This window comes from Ambystoma mexicanum, chromosome 4p, assembly GCF_040938575.1.
Source record: "Ambystoma mexicanum isolate Mex_15411 chromosome 4p, UKY_AmexF1_1, whole genome shotgun sequence".
In the NCBI taxonomy this organism is placed as follows: Eukaryota; Metazoa; Chordata; class Amphibia; order Caudata; family Ambystomatidae; genus Ambystoma; species Ambystoma mexicanum.
The window spans coordinates 1141787616-1141808616 of NC_090927.1; the positions used below are offsets into that span (position 1 = coordinate 1141787616).

At 48.0% G+C, this 21001-nt stretch overlaps 1 protein-coding gene across 5 annotated transcripts in view; it reads right to left on the reverse strand.

Annotated features, from left to right (window-relative positions):
- The window catches only part of UTRN (utrophin), a 2010688-nt gene that overhangs the window by 1020067 nt on the left and 969620 nt on the right, over positions 1–21001 (reverse strand). For all 5 annotated transcript variants that reach the window (XM_069606729.1, XM_069606726.1, XM_069606725.1 and 2 more), the window contains 3 exons: positions 20143–20227; positions 11568–11782; positions 11049–11166 (listed from right to left, as the gene is read on the reverse strand). In XM_069606729.1, coding sequence (XP_069462830.1) covers positions 11049–11166; positions 11568–11782; positions 20143–20227 — 418 coding nt within the window. The remainder of the gene's footprint in view (positions 1–11048; positions 11167–11567; positions 11783–20142; positions 20228–21001) is intronic.

A 21001-nucleotide genomic window follows, 5' to 3' on the forward strand; every position in this document is an offset into this window, starting at 1 on the left:
AAAGCCCACTACCTGGTTCTCGACGAGCGACCGGATCTCCGCCAAAAGCGTTGGAGAGGAGAGGCTGGGATAGGGAGGCGGTACCCCGTGGAGACTACGGCGAGGATCCAGGGGTACACTAAGTTCTGGCGCCAGAAATGTGTATGGAGAGCAAGCCTGCCCCCCACTGGAGACACGTGGGCCCGCAGAGGTGTGTCATGCCTTCTTTCTCTCTGAGGCTGTTGCGGAGGAGGGTGACTGGAAAAAGCCCTTACTCCCCCCACGCCTTTTTGTTATCGCAAATGCTGGGACGGTGAACAATCAGGCTGCCTGGACCTCCACTCTAGGAAGCCGCAGAAACCTCTGTACGTACGCCCGGTCTCAGAGCGCTGCTGTGACGGTGTACAGTTTGGGCGTCGTCTTTGCAAGGATGGATAAAGACTTGGCCATTTCTGAGCTGTTTTTCATCTTATCCAGCTACCGGTCCGTTGTGGAGTGAAGTGGAAGAGGTCACTCCCTTCCAACGGAAGATCTAAGATGCGTTTAATTTTGTAGCATGGAGCCAGGCTTCTTCTCATGTCCGTGGCAAGACAGATGGCATGGCCAGAGGTGTTGATGTGGGTCACGGTTGACTCCAAGATGTCCTGCGCCAGGATCTTGGCCTCTGCCAATCCTGCCTTGAATCGCAATTGGCTCTGCACCAGAAGCTCTGGGAGGAAATTCGCAATTTACCGCCAGTGCCTCTGGTTGACGGCTGCCAGCATGGCATCCGCGTTGGCTTGACGCAGATGCAAGGATGCGTTGGAGGCGTACGGGAAGAAGCTGCGTTCCAAGATCATCTCCTCCCTGCATAGCAGCACCGCAGAAGAGGAAGAGGAGGACGACTGAGGCTTGGAGTACAGTGATGGCGCAGCGATCACAGAGGAGAGTGGCTGAGGGTGGGCCGACAGCAAGAGTGTATCCCCCTCCTTCTGCCTGTACTTGGTGTCCAGACATTTATTTACTGGCTGGGCTGAGTGGGGCTTGAGACAACCCTTCTTGGTCAAGGCAACTACGTCCTTCTGCATGGGTATCCCCGTTCTGGCAAAAGGACGTAGTGTGAGGACCTCTGCAAGGACCCCCTCTGCTGGCTGCTCGACCTCGGGCCTAGGAAGGCCCAAATACTCTGCAAGACGTTCGTGGAAGGCCTTGGCCGAAGATGGTGTGTCGGCGTGGTCCTCATCTGTGTCCACCTGCGGGTTTGGTTGGTCCGGCAACAGAGGGGGGTGCTAGGAGCCGAGGGCTAAGGTGCGGGGCCCGGAGCCAGAGGCTGTGGCGGAGGCTGGTATGGAACCGCCTGTCCACTCAGTTGAGGGGCCGGAGTGGGCTGCTGAGGCTGAATAGAGACCAGTGGAGCCTGGTCTGGGGCCTGGGGCGCTGAGGCCACTGGATGGAGAAAGTCCCTGATGGCGTCCCTGAGGATGACTCCAATCTGGGGAGATTTCCTGAGCCCAAAGAACTTCTCAAAGAACCTGTCCTCGCAAGCTGGATTGGTGGAAGGCAATATTGACGGGGTAGTGGGCTGCTGCTGGAGCTGTTGCGTGCCCTGCCCATATGGACGCAGCAGGAACCTGCCTTGCGCGAAGGAAGGGTAGGCTGTAGGCCACATACCTGGTTGACACCAGTCCCACCTTGACACACAGTCCTCCACCTGCCTTCCATGGAGCGGCGCAGGCCAGATGTCTGGATTTTCTGGCGCGGTGGCCATTTTGTTGACCTGCCTTCCACATACTTGCGTCATGTTGCTTGGCTCGCTGGGCCCTGCGCCGTCCAGGACTCGAGTGTCGATCATGGGGCCTACCCTGTTCCTAAGGCCGAAGCCCGGTAGGCGTTCCGCCCTTGGCGAATCTGCCAGTAGAACATGCTGATGGTACTAGCGCGTAACCCCTTGGGTGAAGACCCGGAAATAGAACCTTTCCGATCCCTCAGCACCGTTACCAGGAGGATCTACAGATCCCTCTGCCTGTCGGCCGGTAGCTGAAGCAGCTTTGGTACTTGTGCTGGTACAAGGACCTGAGCGTCCCTCCCACGCGGGCGAGTCCTTGGAAAGGAGTTTCCCTTGCGGGGTGCACTGGAAAAGAGTGGCCCTTGAATGATAAAAAGAAAAAAAGAAAAAAGAGAAGAAGTGTCCGTGCGTGGAATACATGGTCGAAGCCAAACCCAGGAGCGCTGGTGAATTCGGCCCGTTCCCTTTGACGCGGAAAAGGGGACTGAGGTGTGGCACCGGAGGGCGGAGTCAGGGCAGCGCATGCTCCCAGGGCCGCATTCCCGCGCGCCTCAAAATTTAAAGGAGAAGAAGGTATTTTTCTGGTGAAAAAGGTGTTTGGTCTCCCGTCCCTTGGAATGGATGCCCATGCAGTATGGAGGCAAGGGGATGGGACGTAAGAGTAATACATGCTTTAGTACCGTTCATACACACACATGTAGAACTGCCTGCCTGTTACGCTCACCTGGTATCCACGGGGACGCCATCCTGTGGGGACTCTGGTATCCTTCTTAGCGGCTCCCAGGTATGATCAGCGGAGAAGTTCTGCCTGGAATACAGGTGGGCAATGTTCAAGACTGGGCAACTGGGGTGAGAGCTTCCCAACATCCCGTATGCCCGCAGCACCACTGTCCCCTCGCCTTGTTATGGGTTTTGGCGTGCTCTCTGTCCTGCCTTCTTGGCAGGAGCGCGTTGTCCTTTGTGGGCGAGTGCGATCTAGTTACTTCACTGATGCCGGCCCTTTTGAGTCCTTCAGGTAGGTCTTATTACTGTTATGCTTGTATGCCTTTCTTTGGTTTAAATAATGTCTTTTCTCTTTCCGTAGGTGCGTGGAAGTTCACTGTGGAACGTTGGCTGAGTTGGGACTCACTGGTAAATGATGGTGCATCAAAAGCGCCTTGATGCGGTAAGTAGGTACTATGCGCAGCGCTATGATGCCTTGCCTTTGCTAACCTGTTTCCTTTTCGTTCCCGTAGATTGCGGTGCTCACCTGGAGCAAGTAGTACCAAGGCGATGCTGGTCGATGGGCGACTCGTGAGTTAAGCTTCCGGCACAATTGTAAAATGTCTAATGTCCTGTTTCTCCCTTTTTTGCAGATCCGTCGGTCCGGGTGGCTCGCTGATCCTTGGATGCTGTTTGCAGGAGCAGAGGGCAGCTAGCGGTGGAATTACAGGTAAGCTGCTGCTATTAACAGTGTCCTTTTGTTTTTTCAGATGCTGTTCTTTCGAGGTTCGCAGGTACAGCTGAACACGATGAGCGTCACATTGCAGGATTGCAAAGTAACGCAAAGCGTGTCATTCAAGTCGGGTGTGGTTTAAATAGCTTCAGAAAAGTAGTCCAGGTAAAGTAGTTCCTAGGCTACCACACCCAAAACACTATCCCACATAGCTTGGTTTCAAAGGCACCAAGCTATGTGGGTGCCTCCATGTTGGGTGGCACTGGAAATAAAGTAGTCCCAAAAACACAAATCCTCACGAAGTATGAACCTGGCGCAATGGCGCCAGGACTGGCCCCAAGGGGGCTTCAGCAAAGGATGCCTGAGTTTGTTAGAGACCCGATCCAAGGCCCCTCCTGGCCCATGGGCTGGCCAGGGTTTTCTTTTTTTTTTTTTTATTTATTCATTTATTTTTATTTATTTATTTTTTTTTTTAATACGGGTCGTGACACTGCCTGCCTCATGTGAGGAACTCTCTGGGCCTGCATAGGGTGCAGTCATTGTTTTCCTATTTTAGGCCAGAAATCGCTTTTCCAGCTCTTTCCAGCTGGTCTCAGCCGTGCTGGGCGGGCTGTGTTGAGTGCTCAACAATGAGTTTACCACCCTACTATGAATACCAGTGTGGACAGTCGACAGACACCATCACATTATCTCCCCCGAGCTGCGCTCCTGTTCAGCTCCAGCCTATCAGAGCTCCAAGTGGCCCATTCACACTGCAGTCCTGAGCCTCTTGCCTCATTTGACAGGGGTCTCCCTTGAGACATTAATATGGTGACCCACAGCGCGCTCGGTCCATTTCCATCCTGTGGATCTCATCTTTTTAATCCGGCCGGAGATTCTCCAATTCACATGACATCACAGTCATCCCCCCCACCCGTTCCTCTCCAGTCCTCGCAGGGGCTCGACCGGGTGGGCTCCATCTTTAGCGGAAACTTGTTGCCCAGCGATTTTGCACTGTCCTATCAGCGTATGCATTTTGTATAAATGTCCGATAGGGCTGCTTTGGAGAGGAAGCACCGGCAGAGGCCATCCCGGATCAAGACAGGATTCCATCTGATACAATTATGAAATCAAGCTACGATGCTGTGACTGGTAGCTACAGGATGAAAGGTTCCTGTGGCTTAGGGTGGCAGTTTTATACCAGAAACACAAGCAAGAATATGTAAACATACCTTGTGATTAACGAGGTTATACAAAGCGTGCCATGATAACCAGATGTTGCTCTAAAATGGATGCTTTTAGTTATACTTTTTGTGAAAGGTTGCAATTTTAGTAACGCAGTGCTATGCCGACAGGTTTTGTGAGGTTTTTAAAAAGTCTGTTTTCAAGGCTGATGGCAATTGCACTCTATTGGCCTGATTCATGGACAAATCAGTAGAAATCCTGCAACGCCCGAAAACTGAGAACATCACTGCGCAAGCCGGCGCGCAGAGGTTTTTCTGCACGCACTGCCTATTCAAGGAATTGCTTGTGCAAAACAACTGTATACGCAAATCACGACTGAAACGCCCCCCGACATTCCCCAAGCAAATCAACAACCGCCAGAAACAGCCACCTTTGCATGCTTCCCGGGCGCAAATACATGCAACCTCAGAACAGTGCGTGGTATTCCCTGCAAGCAGGCCTACATCTCAGGGACTGAGCGTGGGCTCCCCCGTAATGCGTAATGTTACCAGCACCCCGACACCATGCGTACAATTTATTGTTAACTTGGTTGCCTGCACCCCGTTATACTGGGCACGACCACCCTTAAGTCAGATCGGAAACTCGGCTGCGTGCACGCACCCCTAAATCCGACACCCGATCTTACCACTGCCCAGTGATTTCTAGGCGCAAGTGTCTGTATGCCTGCCTTTGGGTGGCAGATAGTACAAGGGCTTTGTGTGGCCATTTTCCTACCAGGAGGTTGCGCTGTCGGATCCCTAAATACATATTGTTCCGCCCAATAGTGGGCATGCAATGGACTTCCTGCGGTCCGTCCTTCGTAACGCCCACATTTTTGCATGTTTTTCCCCATTTTGGGTGTTCTGCTCCTTCCCTGCCCTGCAAGACATGCCCACTCGCCGCTCGCAGGGGCATGCCAGGCCGCCGCAAAACCACGCAAGTCCCAGGAAAATCCTGCGCATTCGCTTCCATGGATCGACAAAAGGGATTACGCATAGTTTGGTGCGCAAGTTCCCCATTTTCCACGCAAATAATTCCATGAAACGGGATCTATATCTCCATGCACCCACGTAACTGAGGCCCAGGAGGGCGTTTACTTCTGACAGTCTGTGATCCCTGGTTCATATGGATGTAAAATAACTGCCACTTTCGTTGGAAAAAGTGCTTTAAAACTGCATCTACCTAACTGCATGGTTTGGAGCTACCAACACTGCAACCGGAGACAAAACATTGCAAATATTCAAACAATAGTTTATCACAACATTCGTTGCACAAAGTGGTGGTTGTCCCCCTGAAAAGATCATAGGAAGGGGGCCCTGTTTGCCCTCCCATAAAGACATCACTGGCCGCGGAGACACAACACTGCACATCTCGAGTGCTGACCTTCACCAGAGGAGGAGCCTTTTGAGACCCCAAAGTCACACTGCTGAGCTGCTGTCAACTGAACAAGTCCGGTGTCAATGAAAGACGTGCATCAGTCAAGTCGTCCCTGATCGTCTCTCCTTTGTCATGACACCAATCCAAAGTGCTCCCTCGATTCAACCCCCAACAATCCAAGGTCAACAGAGGAACTAAAGAACAGTCATTGATCATCAATGGATCTGTGACCAGACGACTGTACGACGACAACAGTGACGCAAGTCTTCCCCAGCAATTTACTGTTACCTGGGACTGTTTCTACCTTGCTGGGGGTTTGGCAGCCGAGATCCCGTAAAATTCTTGAACTGTCCTCTACCCAATTGGGTTTGCTTTGGGTGCGTCTCCATATCGGAGTTATTTGTTACCTTGCTTGGGAGTCTGTTCTAAGGTTGGTTAGACAGTGTCACATTTGTTTTTTCCATCACCTGACCTGTCAGCAGCCAAAGATGTATGTGTTGCTGACAGATTGGTGCTCATACGGCCTTCCTTTGTTGCCCACCTTTCTAGTGAATGTTAGTGGCAGTGACCTTTAAACTAGGAACAGGTGCTGTCTGTGAGCCAGTCCCCTTTGTTTCAATTTCGTTGGCAATTTTCCTCACATCCTTTTGGGTGCCTGTGGGGGCTCATGAGACTGCCTAGTAGCAGTCTCTTTGTAGTGGGTCTGGCTGGTCTGGAGACTTCAGCGTTCCTTTATGTTTTGGAGCCTGGGGTGCTCAATCACCTCAGTGTCAAATTACACCTCCTCCCCCAGCAATTCCACCTCTATAATGTTTTTTATGTGCCACGGATGTGCTTGTATTAGTGTCTTCCATGCCATATAACGCCTGGCACTGTTGCTTTCTGCTCTTGCGGGTTTAAAAACTGTGCATGCAATACAAGGACTGTTGGCATGATCACCTATTACCCCAGGCAGAATTTTCAAAATTAGTCTTCTCCATTTGTAAAGCTGGTGGCGAGGTATGAAACCAGGGACATACTGTGTAATGCTAGATATTCGCAATACGCCATATCCCTATGTCCAACAGGGCTCTGAGTTGGGACTTGGCACCGGGAAGAGTCTGTGGCTTAAGTCAGTGCCCTGGATCAGTGTCGAAGCAGTGCCATTTTTATTCTGCTGACACTGAATGACAACCTTCAATGCCACAGACATTACAGGCATTCAGTTTCCTGCTCACGTTCTTGACCATACCGATTATCTAAGGGCGTGTGCACAGAGGGACATGATGCATAACTGCACAAGGAGTAGGGATAGTAGGTCAGTCAAATAACTTAATCGGCATAAAAACATTCAAGTACACAAACATCTGAAAATGCACATCCATTTCCACATAGAAGTAAAAATACGTGCTAATATAATAAAAACATAAATAGACCAAGGCTAAAACCTTTTATTCGACCGATTCTAAAACTTGTTTCCCAGTTTATCAATAAGATGGGATTAGACAAAGTCACAATCCTAATAGAAAAACATCCTCTCAACATTACAGACAACAACCCTAGAATTCAGTTTTTTCAATTGTAGCAAAACACAAGGTGTGAGGAGATCATGATCGCAGCCTTGCAGGGTTAACAAAAGCTACAGTGTTTACCCATAAGGGAGCACGAACATTGAAGCGGGCTAGGGCCTTCCTACACCACACTCATGGGCCGCCTCTTTCAAAGCTAGTATGATCAGAAGGCACCTGTTGACACCTACTTTTACTTTGGGAGTTGTTAAGCAGAAATCAAACATTTTACCCACCTGTACTTTCTGCTGGCTTTTCTGGGTTTCGGACTACAATTTTCTTCTAACTAGGCTTAACTGAAGTCTGACAATGCAGCTATGTTTTTGTGGTCTTCTTTAACAGCTCTTATGATTCCAAAAGCAGGTGGATCCAAATGGCACCCGAGAGTGTCCATAGAGCGTATTCCCTGTTTGTCATGTGGCTGGTAGTAGCTTTTCCATCTGTGTAATATGGTTACAAACGGTGGAGTCCATTTGACCTGGTTGGATCCTTTTTGACCCCCTCCTCCATTTCACAGAACGTAGGTTGTCTGTCAGCCTCTGCTTGCCTCAAAGACCTGAGGCTTACATGACTACTGCTTGTCCCTTTGTGTACCTGGAAGGAGGAAGCCATGTTTGGCCACTGGCTGCCTGTAAACCAGGGCTGGGAAGTGGGGGCTATTACCAGCCTAAACCCAGTTGTAAGGGGTATATGCAGATGCATGTTTGGGATGTGGATTCACTTATTTTGTGCGAGAGTCCTTCTGGAATATATGGGTGTGGTTGGAGGTATTGTGAGGGGTCAGAAATGTGAGGCGAACAGCCTTTAGATGATTTTTCAACATACACAATTTTATTAAATTATAACTTATCAAACAACTCACTATCCCTACCTTGACGTGTATTTCTCTGTCTTTCAAAACTAGGAAACACTAACACAGGATGTCTGGTCCTCACACTTAAACATCAAATACATAAAGAAATAAATGGCAATTCATCGTAACATCAACCATGATATTTACAGCCTTTTTTGGCAACCTGGGTTAACTCCCCTTCCCCAGGTTTCAAGGTAATTCAGTTCAACGTTCAAAAAAAGAAAAAGGAAACGAGGAAATCTGTATTCTGTGACAGTCTTAGTTCAGTTCTTAGCTCCTTCGATATTAAAGTAAAGTTCTGTTAACCAAATTTCCAACAACAGAAAAGCTGTTCTTCTTGGTTAAATAAAGACTTTCAACTTCCTCAAAATAGCATCAATGTTATTCCCAGCCACAATGCTTTGCCACAACTTCTAGTTCTCCAAGAAGAAATACCACAGTTCAAAGGAAATATAACTGGCATCAGGTAATATTATCGCCACCAAAAATATCCCCGTACATATGGTCGTCGGGAACGGCCATAGGAGATATTTTTGGTGGGGATAATTTATGGGGTAAATGGATGGGGGGTTGCAGGGGTGTCCCCCGCTACCCTTTTAAAATATATGGGGGTTGCGGGGGTGTCGCCGCAGGTTCCATGGGGTAATATCGCCACAAAAATATGGCGACATTTTTGTATGGCAATATTTTTGCGGCAATATTATCACATGGAACCATATACCTTCTGTAAATGTTAATGACAACACAGTTCTTGGCTAACGCTTAAAATGTCTCTTTACAAAATTAGGAGTCACAGTAGGTATCTTTGTCAGGATGACTTCATAGCACTTTTACCTCCATTTCAACAACTTCTACAAGAGTTTACCATGAGGGCCTACTCCTTTGCATTATAGTATCCACCTTTGTTTGTGCTGATGTCAAAAATCTGCTGACAACCAAATACACCACCACAGCTTCAATACTTTGTGACTTTAAACAACTGTTACTTATGAAAAGATTCACTTTCGGGTACTTCAACACCTTCAAGTAGACATGTTACTATTCCTCTGAACCTTGCTTTTCAGAGGGGCAGCCTCTTTGCCTTTCTTGTCTGTCTACACCACCAACAATCTGGAATTGCCTTTAGGACACACTCCTCTCTTCTTCCTATTGTCTTTGGCAATGTAGGTTTTATCGACTTCAAAGAATGTTTATAAGTAGCAGGTTTCCCTTCCCCAACCTTGCCTTTAGCCCTCTGCCTACTGTTAGCCAGAAGAATTACTCAGAAGCTTTGTCACCACTCTCTTGGCTTCAGGCAATGCTTGCACACTTGTATCTTAGAAAATGCTGAGATTCCATATTGCTCAGTACTGTTTAGACTGTTCTTTGGCTTTGGAAAAGGCTGGTTTCCATCTCAATTGGGGAAACACCTTGTTCACTCTTGGCCTGGGCAACGCTTGCTCTCTCCAACTTAAAGTTACACTGTTTAAACACTCGACTTCCCTTTGTTAGCAATTGTTGACTGCCTTAATAAAGATTCAGAGGTCATTCTTCCTCCTAGAATCGTAATTAGGCTCCAGCGACCACTTCTTCATGTGCTTAACAAGGTTTTAAGTTCAACAATTGATTATCACAGTGTTTGCTTTCACGCGAGTGAAAGAGAGAATACCCGATTACACGCAAATGCTACAATTCAATTGTTCCTTTGTTAAAGACTCAACAATCAACTTCTCATCACATCTACTCATACGCAAGTGATTATTTAGCTGGATTATATTGCCGGCATTGCTCACGCAAGGAATAAGAACATCTGGTTCAACTCACTGGCTTCTGGGTTCCGTTCTCTGTGTGCTGTGCCAAGTCTACCACTTGCAGCTTCATTTGGGATTCACGCGCTTCCTCGCTGAAGGTGTCTCTGGTCCGTCCATTCAATTAAGGAGCCCCCCCTCGCTACTGAGACCCACAGCTTCACAGCAACTTATCGCCATGGTCTCCAACACGCTTCCTGCTGCACAATCACTGCAATTAGACTCACATGGGGAAAGGCAGCCTTCCGGCACGCCTTCCGCTCTGCAGCCTCTGCACATCAGAGTTTGGAGAAACAACACTCTCACTGGACAAGAAGGTGAAATCTGCTGTATCAGAGCCCTAGCATCCATTTTTGTTCTCCCACTTCTGCTTGGATTGCCAACACTGTGCCTTCTTCCTTCTGCTTCTGTTACTACTGTATACACTCCAGCCACAGTTCCAGCTCCTTCTAATTGCCTACACCTAAGGGGCCTTTTAAGCTGCTTTGCCCCCTCAGGTGTGGGCTATCGGGCCCAATTGCCAGACTGCTACCGCTAAGTGACTCTTCAGCCCTCTTCTACATCCCAGTATTTATGGGATTAAGTGACTTGTAGTCCCTAATAACAAAGTTAGACTGATTTCTTCTGTTTGGCAAACAGCCATTAAAAGTGTAGGGTTACAAGGAAAATTAAAGATGGGGGTTTCCCTGTCTTCCTGGCCTGTTTCCCCTCACCCCATGCGTTCCCCCCACAGAACACCACCCCCAGTGTCGGGATCAGGAAGCGCCTGCCCTTCCCTGGCCACATGAGAAGGGACCAAGGCCAGGTTTCTGGGAGGAATCATTACTGGTTCATCACAGTATGTACCGCCATTGACTGACCAGCCCTCTGTTTGAAAGATACTTGGTGTGTGATTCAGTACTGTGTTCCCTCACTGGCTCCAGAGAAGAATAAAAACAAGGGGTTAAGTAATTACCATTTAAACGGGGCATTTCATATCAGTACCACAACACAATTGTTATAATAAAAACAATAACGTTTTTTAAATCAATTCAGCCCTCCTTTTTAACATTATGGACTACTGGGCATAGGGAATTGTCTCTTAATAAGTGAAGAGACTTACATTTCTCTGTGATGGCAGTGCGGACATCGGTACTGGAGGTCTTATTTTTTAAGTTCTGTGCCAGCGTAAATACAGTTTCAAGCTGGGGATGGCGGTGCTCCAGGTCCTCCTTGGTTATCTGAAAAGAAATAGTGAAAAGAAAAGAACGCAGACATTATGAATGACTGAGCAAGCATTCGTCTACTTGCACAGATCCAATATAAAAGTGTGCTTCTCTTGGACAGACTGGTACAAGTGGAAAATAATATAAGGATGATAAACAGAGACCAGTGTAAGAACAGTGGCCGAGTCTGCAGTTCATTTCTGTTTAGATATTAACCTGCTGTATGGCAGCAAACGTGGTAATTAAAGATTAATGGTGAACACATTACATACTTGCTTCAACTATAAAAACAGGTAGTTAATATCTAAAGACAGGGCAGGATATTAATTTCTCTGCATCATGGAGCCTGGCAAGGGGGAGTGGCAATACCATCGTAATAGCTCATTGCTGCAGTCAAAACTGTACAGTCCACTCACTTTCATGCGGGAAATTGTCTGACGGATCTCTTCAGTGTCGCCCACAGTGACTATGTTCGACTTAAGCATGTGGTCGATCAACACCAGCCAGTCAGCCAGTTCAGTGGCAGTCCTATCCAGATCTGCTGGCACTGGAAGCTCGTAGGAGTGTGTGGCTTGCATGGGGACTTCGGGGGCAGATGACACCAGGACTACTTTCTGCACAGAAGAATAGACTGAAAAAATAAATACACATTTAGTTTTGAGTGGCAAGTGATGCTGGTTGGCCAATAGCAATCACTATCCCGCATTTCCATCCATAAACCTTTAGACATCAAAACGGGCATAACTCCTCATAGTGACCGCTTACAGAACAAACAACATTTGTAACTTTGTGTAATTCATTGTGTTGTGAAGCTTGACTCTGGTATTATGTGGATTTTAAGTTAAATAAAATAAACCCGGACAAAGATTTTTAATTTTGTTGACATAACTGATGTATGTCTAAGGAAGGCATGGTATCAACAGTAAGACAGACAGTGGAACAGACACAAGTCACCACAGTTCAAGGGTGTTTTTATTGAACTTCAAAAAGGGTTGGAAAAACACCTATCTAATCCTAAATCTGGAGCAAGCTACGACCATCAAATAATAATTACTCAGTCCCAGTGGTGTATTGTCAAAATAAAAGGGCCTATACTAATAAACCTATTGCCAAGCCTTACCTCTAAATACAAATAGTGTCGGGAACAATGTTATGCAAAAGAAAGAAGTGTCCAAGAAATGATGAGTCAGGATATTCAGGCCGTTGGCCTCCCATTCTCCACGTTTTCAGCACGAGACAAGGTAACACACTCTAGCTCAGCACAGTCTCTGGCTTCTCTAGCACAAGGATGCAGTTCAAACATTAGCATCAGAGCCTTCCGTGCACAAGTCTCTTTGCCTTTCAAAGTCTCTTCTTTCAGAGGGCCTGATGCGATAAACAATGTTATTTTCCTCTCAGCATTTCACACGCACTCAATTTCTCAGGTGATTCACTATTCACCTCGGATCCCCCTCCGCTGGGCTCAGATCCTCTTAACACAATACTCGTAGTATTTTCATGTATCAATTTTCTCGGGTGATTCATGGTTCACCCTGGATCCCCCTGCCCCGGGCTCAGATAAGTTTCAACACAATGTTCAATCAGTCTACCTCTGCCGGGATTAGTTTACTTTAAGACAAACTTGATTTATTAAAAAGTTATCAGCTAACCTTCCTCGGTCGGGCTCGGACCAACTTTATCTCCTTTGTCATCAACTTTCTTTACTGTATTAACATCAAGACTTTCAATTGTGCACAGGATTTTGCTTGACAAGTTGCAGGACCACTTCAATTCACTCTTTCGCTTTTGCCACCTCTCAGTTGGATACCTTACAGAGACTTTCAAATGAGCATGCACGCAGTGCTGGCCCCTCTGTCTAAGGTATTGTATCTTGGTTTAAGAGTTCAATCACTCACCTGTTGTCCAATTTTTCTCGCGTTGGTTATCACATACGTTTCATACGCATTCACGATTCAATGTTGCTGCTTGCAACATTGGCTTCAACACAGACCGGTCTGGTTATCGGCCTCCCCAACTCACTGCGTGTGTTGATTTCACTGGTGCTGCATTGTTGTAGGAGTCAAGGATAGTACCACAGCAGCAGGCAATTCTGCCCGCCTTGATTATCGACGCCGGAGAGCCTCGGGTACCACCGACATGCAATGTAGGATTCTTCAGCCTGGTTTCCTGATCCTGCGCTTTCCATTTTCGAGATTTCATGAAAGAAACAGTTCCTGTCGAAAAGGTCAAGGGCACTTCCCTCCTTGCGATCCCCTTCTGTTTTTCCGTTTTTCGCCTCGTGTTAAACTGCCATCTTTGAACTGCTGCTCCCTCATGTGCTTTGCCTCGCTCAGAGTGTGCTCTCGTGCTCCGCCTTTTATCCGTGTGGGGAAATGTAATGGAAGTCAGGTGTGTATGATGGTGAGTGATTAACTATCGTATGGGACATTTCAGGTATACGGCTCGGTTGTTAGTCTGTTTTCTCTCATAGCGAGCTGTCCGTGAGAAAGTGACTGTGCTGTGAAGTGGGGTGAGGGGGTTGAGATTCTAAGTATCCTGGGAAAAAGTTGTTACAGGGAAGGGGATACCACGTCTCATCATTTGGTGTCCCCCTCCCCGAAGACCCCTCACCCAGGTTATCTTCCCGCACTTGTCCACCCCCAGGAACTGGATACAAAAGCGAAGGCCGTGTCCTGGCAACCTTCATGACTGATCCCCGTGGACTAGCGGGTGAGACACCTTCAGGCTTCTCTCAATGCCAAAGTTAAAATGAACCAACTGTTTGCTGTTGCTTCAGTCCTTACTGTTAAATTTAACTGATAACAATCATGTTAATTTTCTTTCACAATGTAAACCAGCATCTTACATGAATCAAAACTTAGTTGACTATTTCTTTAAAATAATAATATTCTCTTCGTTTTTTCCCGAAGTCTTGTTTAGGTGAAAAGCAGCAACTCTGTATGTGTGTGCTGTGTTTTACAGAGCAAACCTAGTTGTGAAGCAAAGAAGCACTGTACAACAGGGGGAAATAGTAATAAGGAAGAAGTTATTTACCTGTAACTATTGTTCTCCAGCATGGGTCTGGCATGGATTCACATGCTCTTGAATATTCCCTGTCGTCAGGCTGGGAATCCTTGGTACAAGAAAAAACAGTTTCACTTTCACTCACAAACTGTCTTTCTCCTATAAACCAATCACTGAGCGCTGGGTCATACTGTCCCCAGCCAATGACTTTCCCTCTCCCTAACCCCCTCCTCTGGCAGCCATCTTCAGATTTGGTAGCATGTACAGTGGCAGTATAACCAAGAAGAGCCACATAGGGGCAGGAGGGAGGGTTTGCATGTGAATCCATGCCAGACCCATGCTGGAGAACAACAGTTACAGGTAAGTAACTTGTTCCTTCTCCAGCATGGGGTCTGGCATGGATTCACAATGTCATGAATAAAGAATGAATAGCAGTACAACATCACACAACCATGGATGGTGCCAAGGCTCAACAGAAGCAATTACTCTTACCTCCGAACAGGCTCACCTTCAAGCGAACAGGTTGTGCAGCACTGCTTGGCCGACCCTGGACTCCTCCCTGGAATCCCCGTCGACGCAGTAGAATCTTGTGAAGGTGTGCATGGACCTCCATGTAGCAGCCCTGCAGATGTCCAGCAGGGCCACACCAGACAGGAACACCGTCGTCACAGCGATTGCTCTGGTGGAATGGGCTCTCGGACGGCCAGGCAGCGGTCGGTGTACCAACCAGTGACAGTGATACAGCCAGAGAGCCACCCGGAGAAGGAAGCCTTGCACAAGGTCTTCTCATGGTTTGCAGGACCAAAGTTCACAAAAAGGTGTCACGTCTTTTGGAAACTCTTCATGCGTGGCACATAGAACTTCAGAGCACGAGCCACATCCAGCTAGTGCAAATTCCTTTCAGCCGGTGACCAAGGTTTCGGAAAGAACACAGGCAACACCGAAGGTTTGTTGATGTGGAATTCTGACAGAACCTTCAGCATGAAGGAGGGGTGCGTCCGCAGCACCACCCTTGTGTTGGGAAAAGTCAGATAAGTCTGTTTGCAGGAAAGGGCATGGATCTTACCTACTCTCCTGGCAAAGGTGATAGCCACAAGGAAAGCCGCTTTCCGAGATAGGAACTTGAGAGGGCCCTGATACATAGGCTTGTAGGGGGCATCGTCAGTAACACGTTGATTTCACATGCTGGGGAGGGAGCCTTCACCGGCGGGTACGATCAAAATAGTCAATTGAGGAACTCCTTGATGAGACGGTGGGACCAAAGAGAAGACCGTCCCAGAGATCTGGTGTAGCGGGAGATAGCCGCCAGATGCACCATGGAGGGGTGCGCCAGTCCCGCCTTGGCCAAGGACAAGTACGGAAGAATCTGCGAGGTTGTGACCCTCAGAGGGTTGATCTTCTGCATCCGGCACCACGTCACGAAACGTAGCCCATAGCACTTCAGAGTCAACGGCGCTCTGGCCCTGGCAAGAACCTCCCTGCAGTCTGCCGGCAGCTCGTACCCACAGAACTCGAAGGCTGCACGAGCCAGGCCTTCAGGTTCAGCAATCCTGGGTCGTTGTGTAGGATTGCACCTCCTTTTCTGGCGAGCAGATCCGCAACCACTGGCAGCTTGACTGGCGGGGACGATGACAGGCTGAGAAGGTCCGGGTACCAAATCCGCCTCAGCCACGCCCGGGGCGATGAGGATCATCCTGCGTCGGCACTGTTTGAGTTGATTGATGACTAACAGCAGTAGCGGCAAAGGCGGAAATGCGTACAGGAAAAGGCCTTCCCACGGGAAGGAGAACACGTCCCCCATGTTCTTCGGCTGGTGGAACCTGCTAGCGAATCCATGGCATTTGGAGTTTGTCGCCGTCATGCCCGCCAGATATGCTCCAGGTGGTCCCTCGGATTCAGCTTCCAGTACGCTCATAGAATGGCAGCAAGGCTGTTATTTCAGGTACAGGATTACTGGTTTGCTTCCCTGGAGACTGGGTCTGTTGACGGGACACCGTTCTCAACATTACAAAGTGATCCGTATGTCACGTGATCTGATCACGTGTTTGGGTGTGTGTTGTACTTAAGTTAGGCTGTGGTGGGAGCCCAGTGCTTCTTATTGGTTTTCATGAAGCTTTGGGTGCTCCTAGCCTCCTGGCCTCCAGCCCGAGCAACTTGCTCCACCGACTTTCATCTTCATCTATGAAAGCAATTCAGCCTTCGTTTTCCTGACTTGGAACCTCAGTATCTAGTCAATTCATCTAAACCCATTCCATCTAATACCATTCCATCAAAATTTTTCCATCTAAAAAATGTCCAACTAATGCATGTTTTTGGGTGGTAAAGGGTTAATTTTTGTTCAGGTGTATTTTAAAGGGTAAAAAAAACCAGGGGTTTGGGGACCCCATCAACCAAAAAATAAAAAAATAATCCAACAGAATTTTGTTGGAATGGCATTAGATGCAATGGTTTTAGATGAAATTACCATAAACCGTTCCTTCCGCAGCGCGTCTCGCCTGAAACCTCAATTGCCTCAACTGTTCTTCCCGCGGCATTCTCCGGCTGCGACCTCCAACAGCATTTCCTCTGCAGTGCGTCTCACCTGCAACTCCATTTGCTTCAGCTGTTTTTCCCGCTGCAGTCTCAGGCTGCAACCTTTGTTGTTTTCCAGCTGAGTTTCCTCGTAGCGTTCCCCGCCTACGACCTCCAGCTGGTGAAGTTTCTCTGCCTTGCTACAGTGACAGGTATAGCGATTCATGTCGTTTCATTTCCACTCATTGGCCATAAGAATACGATGCCTTAAGCAGTTGCATCTGAAAGCTAAACATCATAAGTCCAGTGCACAGCGTGAAGACAAATGCAGTTCCAATATTGTAGCAATGCAATGTCCGTTGCAATGTGTGGTTATTGTTAACCCTTCTAGCATCTGTTCTGCTAGGTTCAGGGTTAATATTACTGGTATTGAAAGCACAAACATTGAATGCTCTGTTGTTCTTCACCACAGCGACTTCTGCTTCTCTTCTACAACTGGATTTTGCTTTACCTGACATTGCGTTGCTACAATATTGGAACTGCATTTGTCTTCACGCTGTGCACTGGACTTATAGATGCTTTGCAGTGGAATTAGTGGACCAACTCGACTCTAGTGCATCCCTCGTGCCGTGCGGGTTACAATTTCATACTAACTACCCTTCCTTATTAGTTTCCTTGGAATTCTCTTTGTTGATTGAGCTACAGCTGCTTCCAGTGAAGGTAGGGGGCGTTTACATGATTGTTAATATTTACAGGAAGGTTGTGGGTTATCTGGCTTAGCCTTGTCATACTAAGTCGTTCCTCCTCTTTTTAGGAGAATCTACAGCTCTGCTGAATCCACAAATACCGTATTCCTGGCTCTCCCTGTAATAGGGAACGCTGCGTCCTTTCAAGTGATCCACTGGGCTAGTTAGATTCTATTCAGCTAGGGAAGTGGATTGCTAGAAAGGTTTCCAATCATCACAGGACCTTCCATAGCACCAGGGCACAGCAGTCTGAATCAGGACAGAGTCAGGTTCCGGTAAGTCACTGATTATTGTAACTGGTTGTATTCTGTATGCCCAGTGTAACAGTCGCAAACAGATCGATCTCGGGTGTGCCCCACTTGAGGAAGAGGCTGCCCACTTGATCCTGCCGAAGCTCCCACTTTTGACAAGAACGCAGCTCCCTGATGAAGAAGTCGGCGATGGTGTTCTTGATTCCCACCAGGTAAAAAGGAATGAGTGCCACAGGTCCTGTGCCTAACTGAAGACCGCTGGGTTTCTGGTGCCCCCTGCTTCCTGATTTAGAACATTGAGGTGGTATTCTCCGTGAAGACCCTCAGCACCTTGCCCCTGAGGGACCGGAGAAACGATTGAGGGCCCAAAACACTGTTTGCAGTTCCAGGATCCCTCTCCTCCAGAAACCACAGGCCTCTGGCGTGGAGATGTCTGGTGTGGGCTCCCCAACCCTCCAGGGAAGCATCTGTGATGACCAACATCATCCTGAGTAGCAACCTGATGGTTCGTACCATGGCGTTCTTCAGTGCCAACAGCCGTTGCACTTTGCCCAGAATGGCCGCTATTCTCTCCTCCGAGGGGGCCGCCAGGCAGAAGACCGTGTTGAGCCTGGACCCCAGGAACAGCGCATTCTGCGATGGAATCAAGCAGAACTTTGGATAGTTCACGGAGAATCCCAGACCCGTCTGCATACAAAGGGTCCTTTCCCTGTGTTCGACAGCGACTTCCCTCGACTTGGCCCGGATGAGCCAGTCATCGAGGAACCGGTACACATGTATCCCTTGTAGACACAGATGGGCTGGTGCGAGGCACACCTTAGTCTACCTTAGGGTAGGTCGGACACCTTAGTCTGCGCGCCTTGGTCTTTTCCGGCAGCTTCCCTGGGTTAGCCGATTTCCTCGTCGTGGAGGAGCTGGAGCGATGACTGGAGATGGAAGCGGACGGTGAAGATGCGCGTGCCCTGCTAGTCGAGGGACCCGTTTAAGCGGTGACCCCGACGGAAACGGACTTGCAGTGCTTGACCTTGTCTTGGGCCCCCACAGATGGAGCGCCCTCCAAGGACTTAGAAGCCCACTCCGTGAACCATCCGGTCCTGGGTGAGATATGCCCTTGCTTGTCAAACGGCGTAGAGGCCTTGGCGTTGTGCCATGCTGCCAACCTACTTTGACGATCCGCGACGGTGCACTTGGAGAAACCAAGGCAGATTTCACAATCCGCTTCCTTGTGGTCTAAATTGAGACAGTAGAGTGTTTGTCCTCCACAAACATATTCCTCAATCCACAGCTGGAGCAGAGCTTGAAGAGGGAACCTCCGTCGTCCTCCTCCAACATTGTCCGGCGTGTGGTGTAGGCCCGACAGCCTTCTGGAATCTTCGATCAACCTCTTGCCCTTGACGGGCACTGAAAGACACCGACAAATGGATCCCTGCTTGCCGGGCAAAGGAGCGAAAGAGCACACGGGCTCTGACAAAAATAGTATCTTTTTAACGAAAAAGCATGAAAAACGTAGAAAAGCTCTCAGAGCAAAACAACTCCCAACATTTGAACATGCTGTAAAATTCTGAAGATAGCTGCCAGAGGAGGGGCTTGGGGAGTGTGCAGTCATTGGCTGGTGGCAGTATGACCCAGATCTCAGTGATTGGTTTATGGTAGAAAGACAGTTTGTAAGTGAAAGTGAAACTTTTTTTCTTTTAGAAGGATTCCCGGCCTGACGGCGGGGAATATTCATGAGCATGTAAATCCATGCCAGACCCCCAGCTGGAGAACGATATGGCCAAAGAACAATTGAAGAATCTCGTGGCACGGTCATTTTAGGCTGCTCGCCACCTTTGGTAGCCATTCCCAGTAAATGCAAAAGAGTAGGGGAAAAATATCACAAAAACAGTACAAATCACAAAGCAGCCGCCATCTTGTCTTAGGCACATTGTCACAGTAACCAAAAAGCCATTATATAGAAAGTTACAAGGATACAAAGTATCCTAACCACTTCATTGTCAGATGTGTACAATTGTAAAAATACAAGAATTCATAAAGAGACACAGTATTGACAGTTTTGGGGAGTAGTAAATTTCCCCATAAGCACAAGCAAAAAAACAATGGAAGTAAAGCAGACGGCTTTATTGATGTCAAAAAGTCAGGACATGGTTCAAAGCAAGCAAAAAGAAAGGGTGTCCATGAGAAATCTCTTGAGGGGAAAGGTGCAAAAAGAAAATCTTTCCTAACAATGAGCTGGCAAAATGCTTTTACTTCCGCTTCCTGAGTGCAAGCAGCAACAGGCGACACATTAGATAAGTACAGACTGCCAAACCGTGGGGTTTGTCGAGTGATGGGCGGGCAGGAGCATCACTGAAACAGAAGTACTTTCCAACACCATGAAACTGAAAAGTTTAGAGGCATCCTCTACTACCCAATAAGGCCACACAATTCAATCACATCAACGGAAACACTGCGTCCAAATGCATGCAGTCATCAATGCTTACCAGATTGATTTGGCGGAGCAACATAGCGGGGAGGATGAACATAAGCCTCAAGTTCCCTCACCCTGTCAGGCACATTCTGATACACCTTTAAAAGAAGCAGAGGACACGAAGTTTAATTAAAAAAAGAGGCATCTCTGAATTATCAATGCAACCCAATTTCAGTGTTGTTGCTATGTTTCTTTTTTGACTGCTTTCTGGAATATGTTTCAAGTTATTTAGCATCACATGGCACAGTAATAATAAGTTCAGCTCAACCATTAAAAGTAATGTGGGATTCTACAGGTTTACTGAGTTTCTGCTCCAGGACCCTCGTCTTTTATGCAGGAAAACGGGCTGAGCCCGTCAATCACCGGACATGTATTCATTCATTCATTATTTGGGACGGGGGGCAGAGGGGGTTGCCCGATGGGCACAGCCAGGCTCCCAGCACAAACTGGTTCCAGGCAGGCACACTACAAGACAAAGAACAGGGGAAGTTCCTTCACCTCCCCCATTTCCTGTCCTTTCAGGCACTCAGAGAGCCTAAGTGGGCTTTCCGAGGGAAGCCCACCAAAGACAAAAGATCCCTCAAGACATCCGCCACTAGGGCAGGTAGAAGAAGCCTCGAGTAAAAACAAGTCATCACGAACATGGCTTAAAGTACAGACACCATTTTAGGGGGAAAATTGTGACCCCCCATGTGACCCTTACTGCAGCTGCAAAGGCAGCCTACAACAAAAGTTCATACATTAAAAAAGGTACAAAAAGAGATTAACAGGGTTCCCATACTCAGAATAAAAGAAAGAGTGATTGGGGATAACTCAGAAGAATCAGTCCACAAATCCAATAGTCCAGCATAAAATGCTGGGGGACTGAAAGT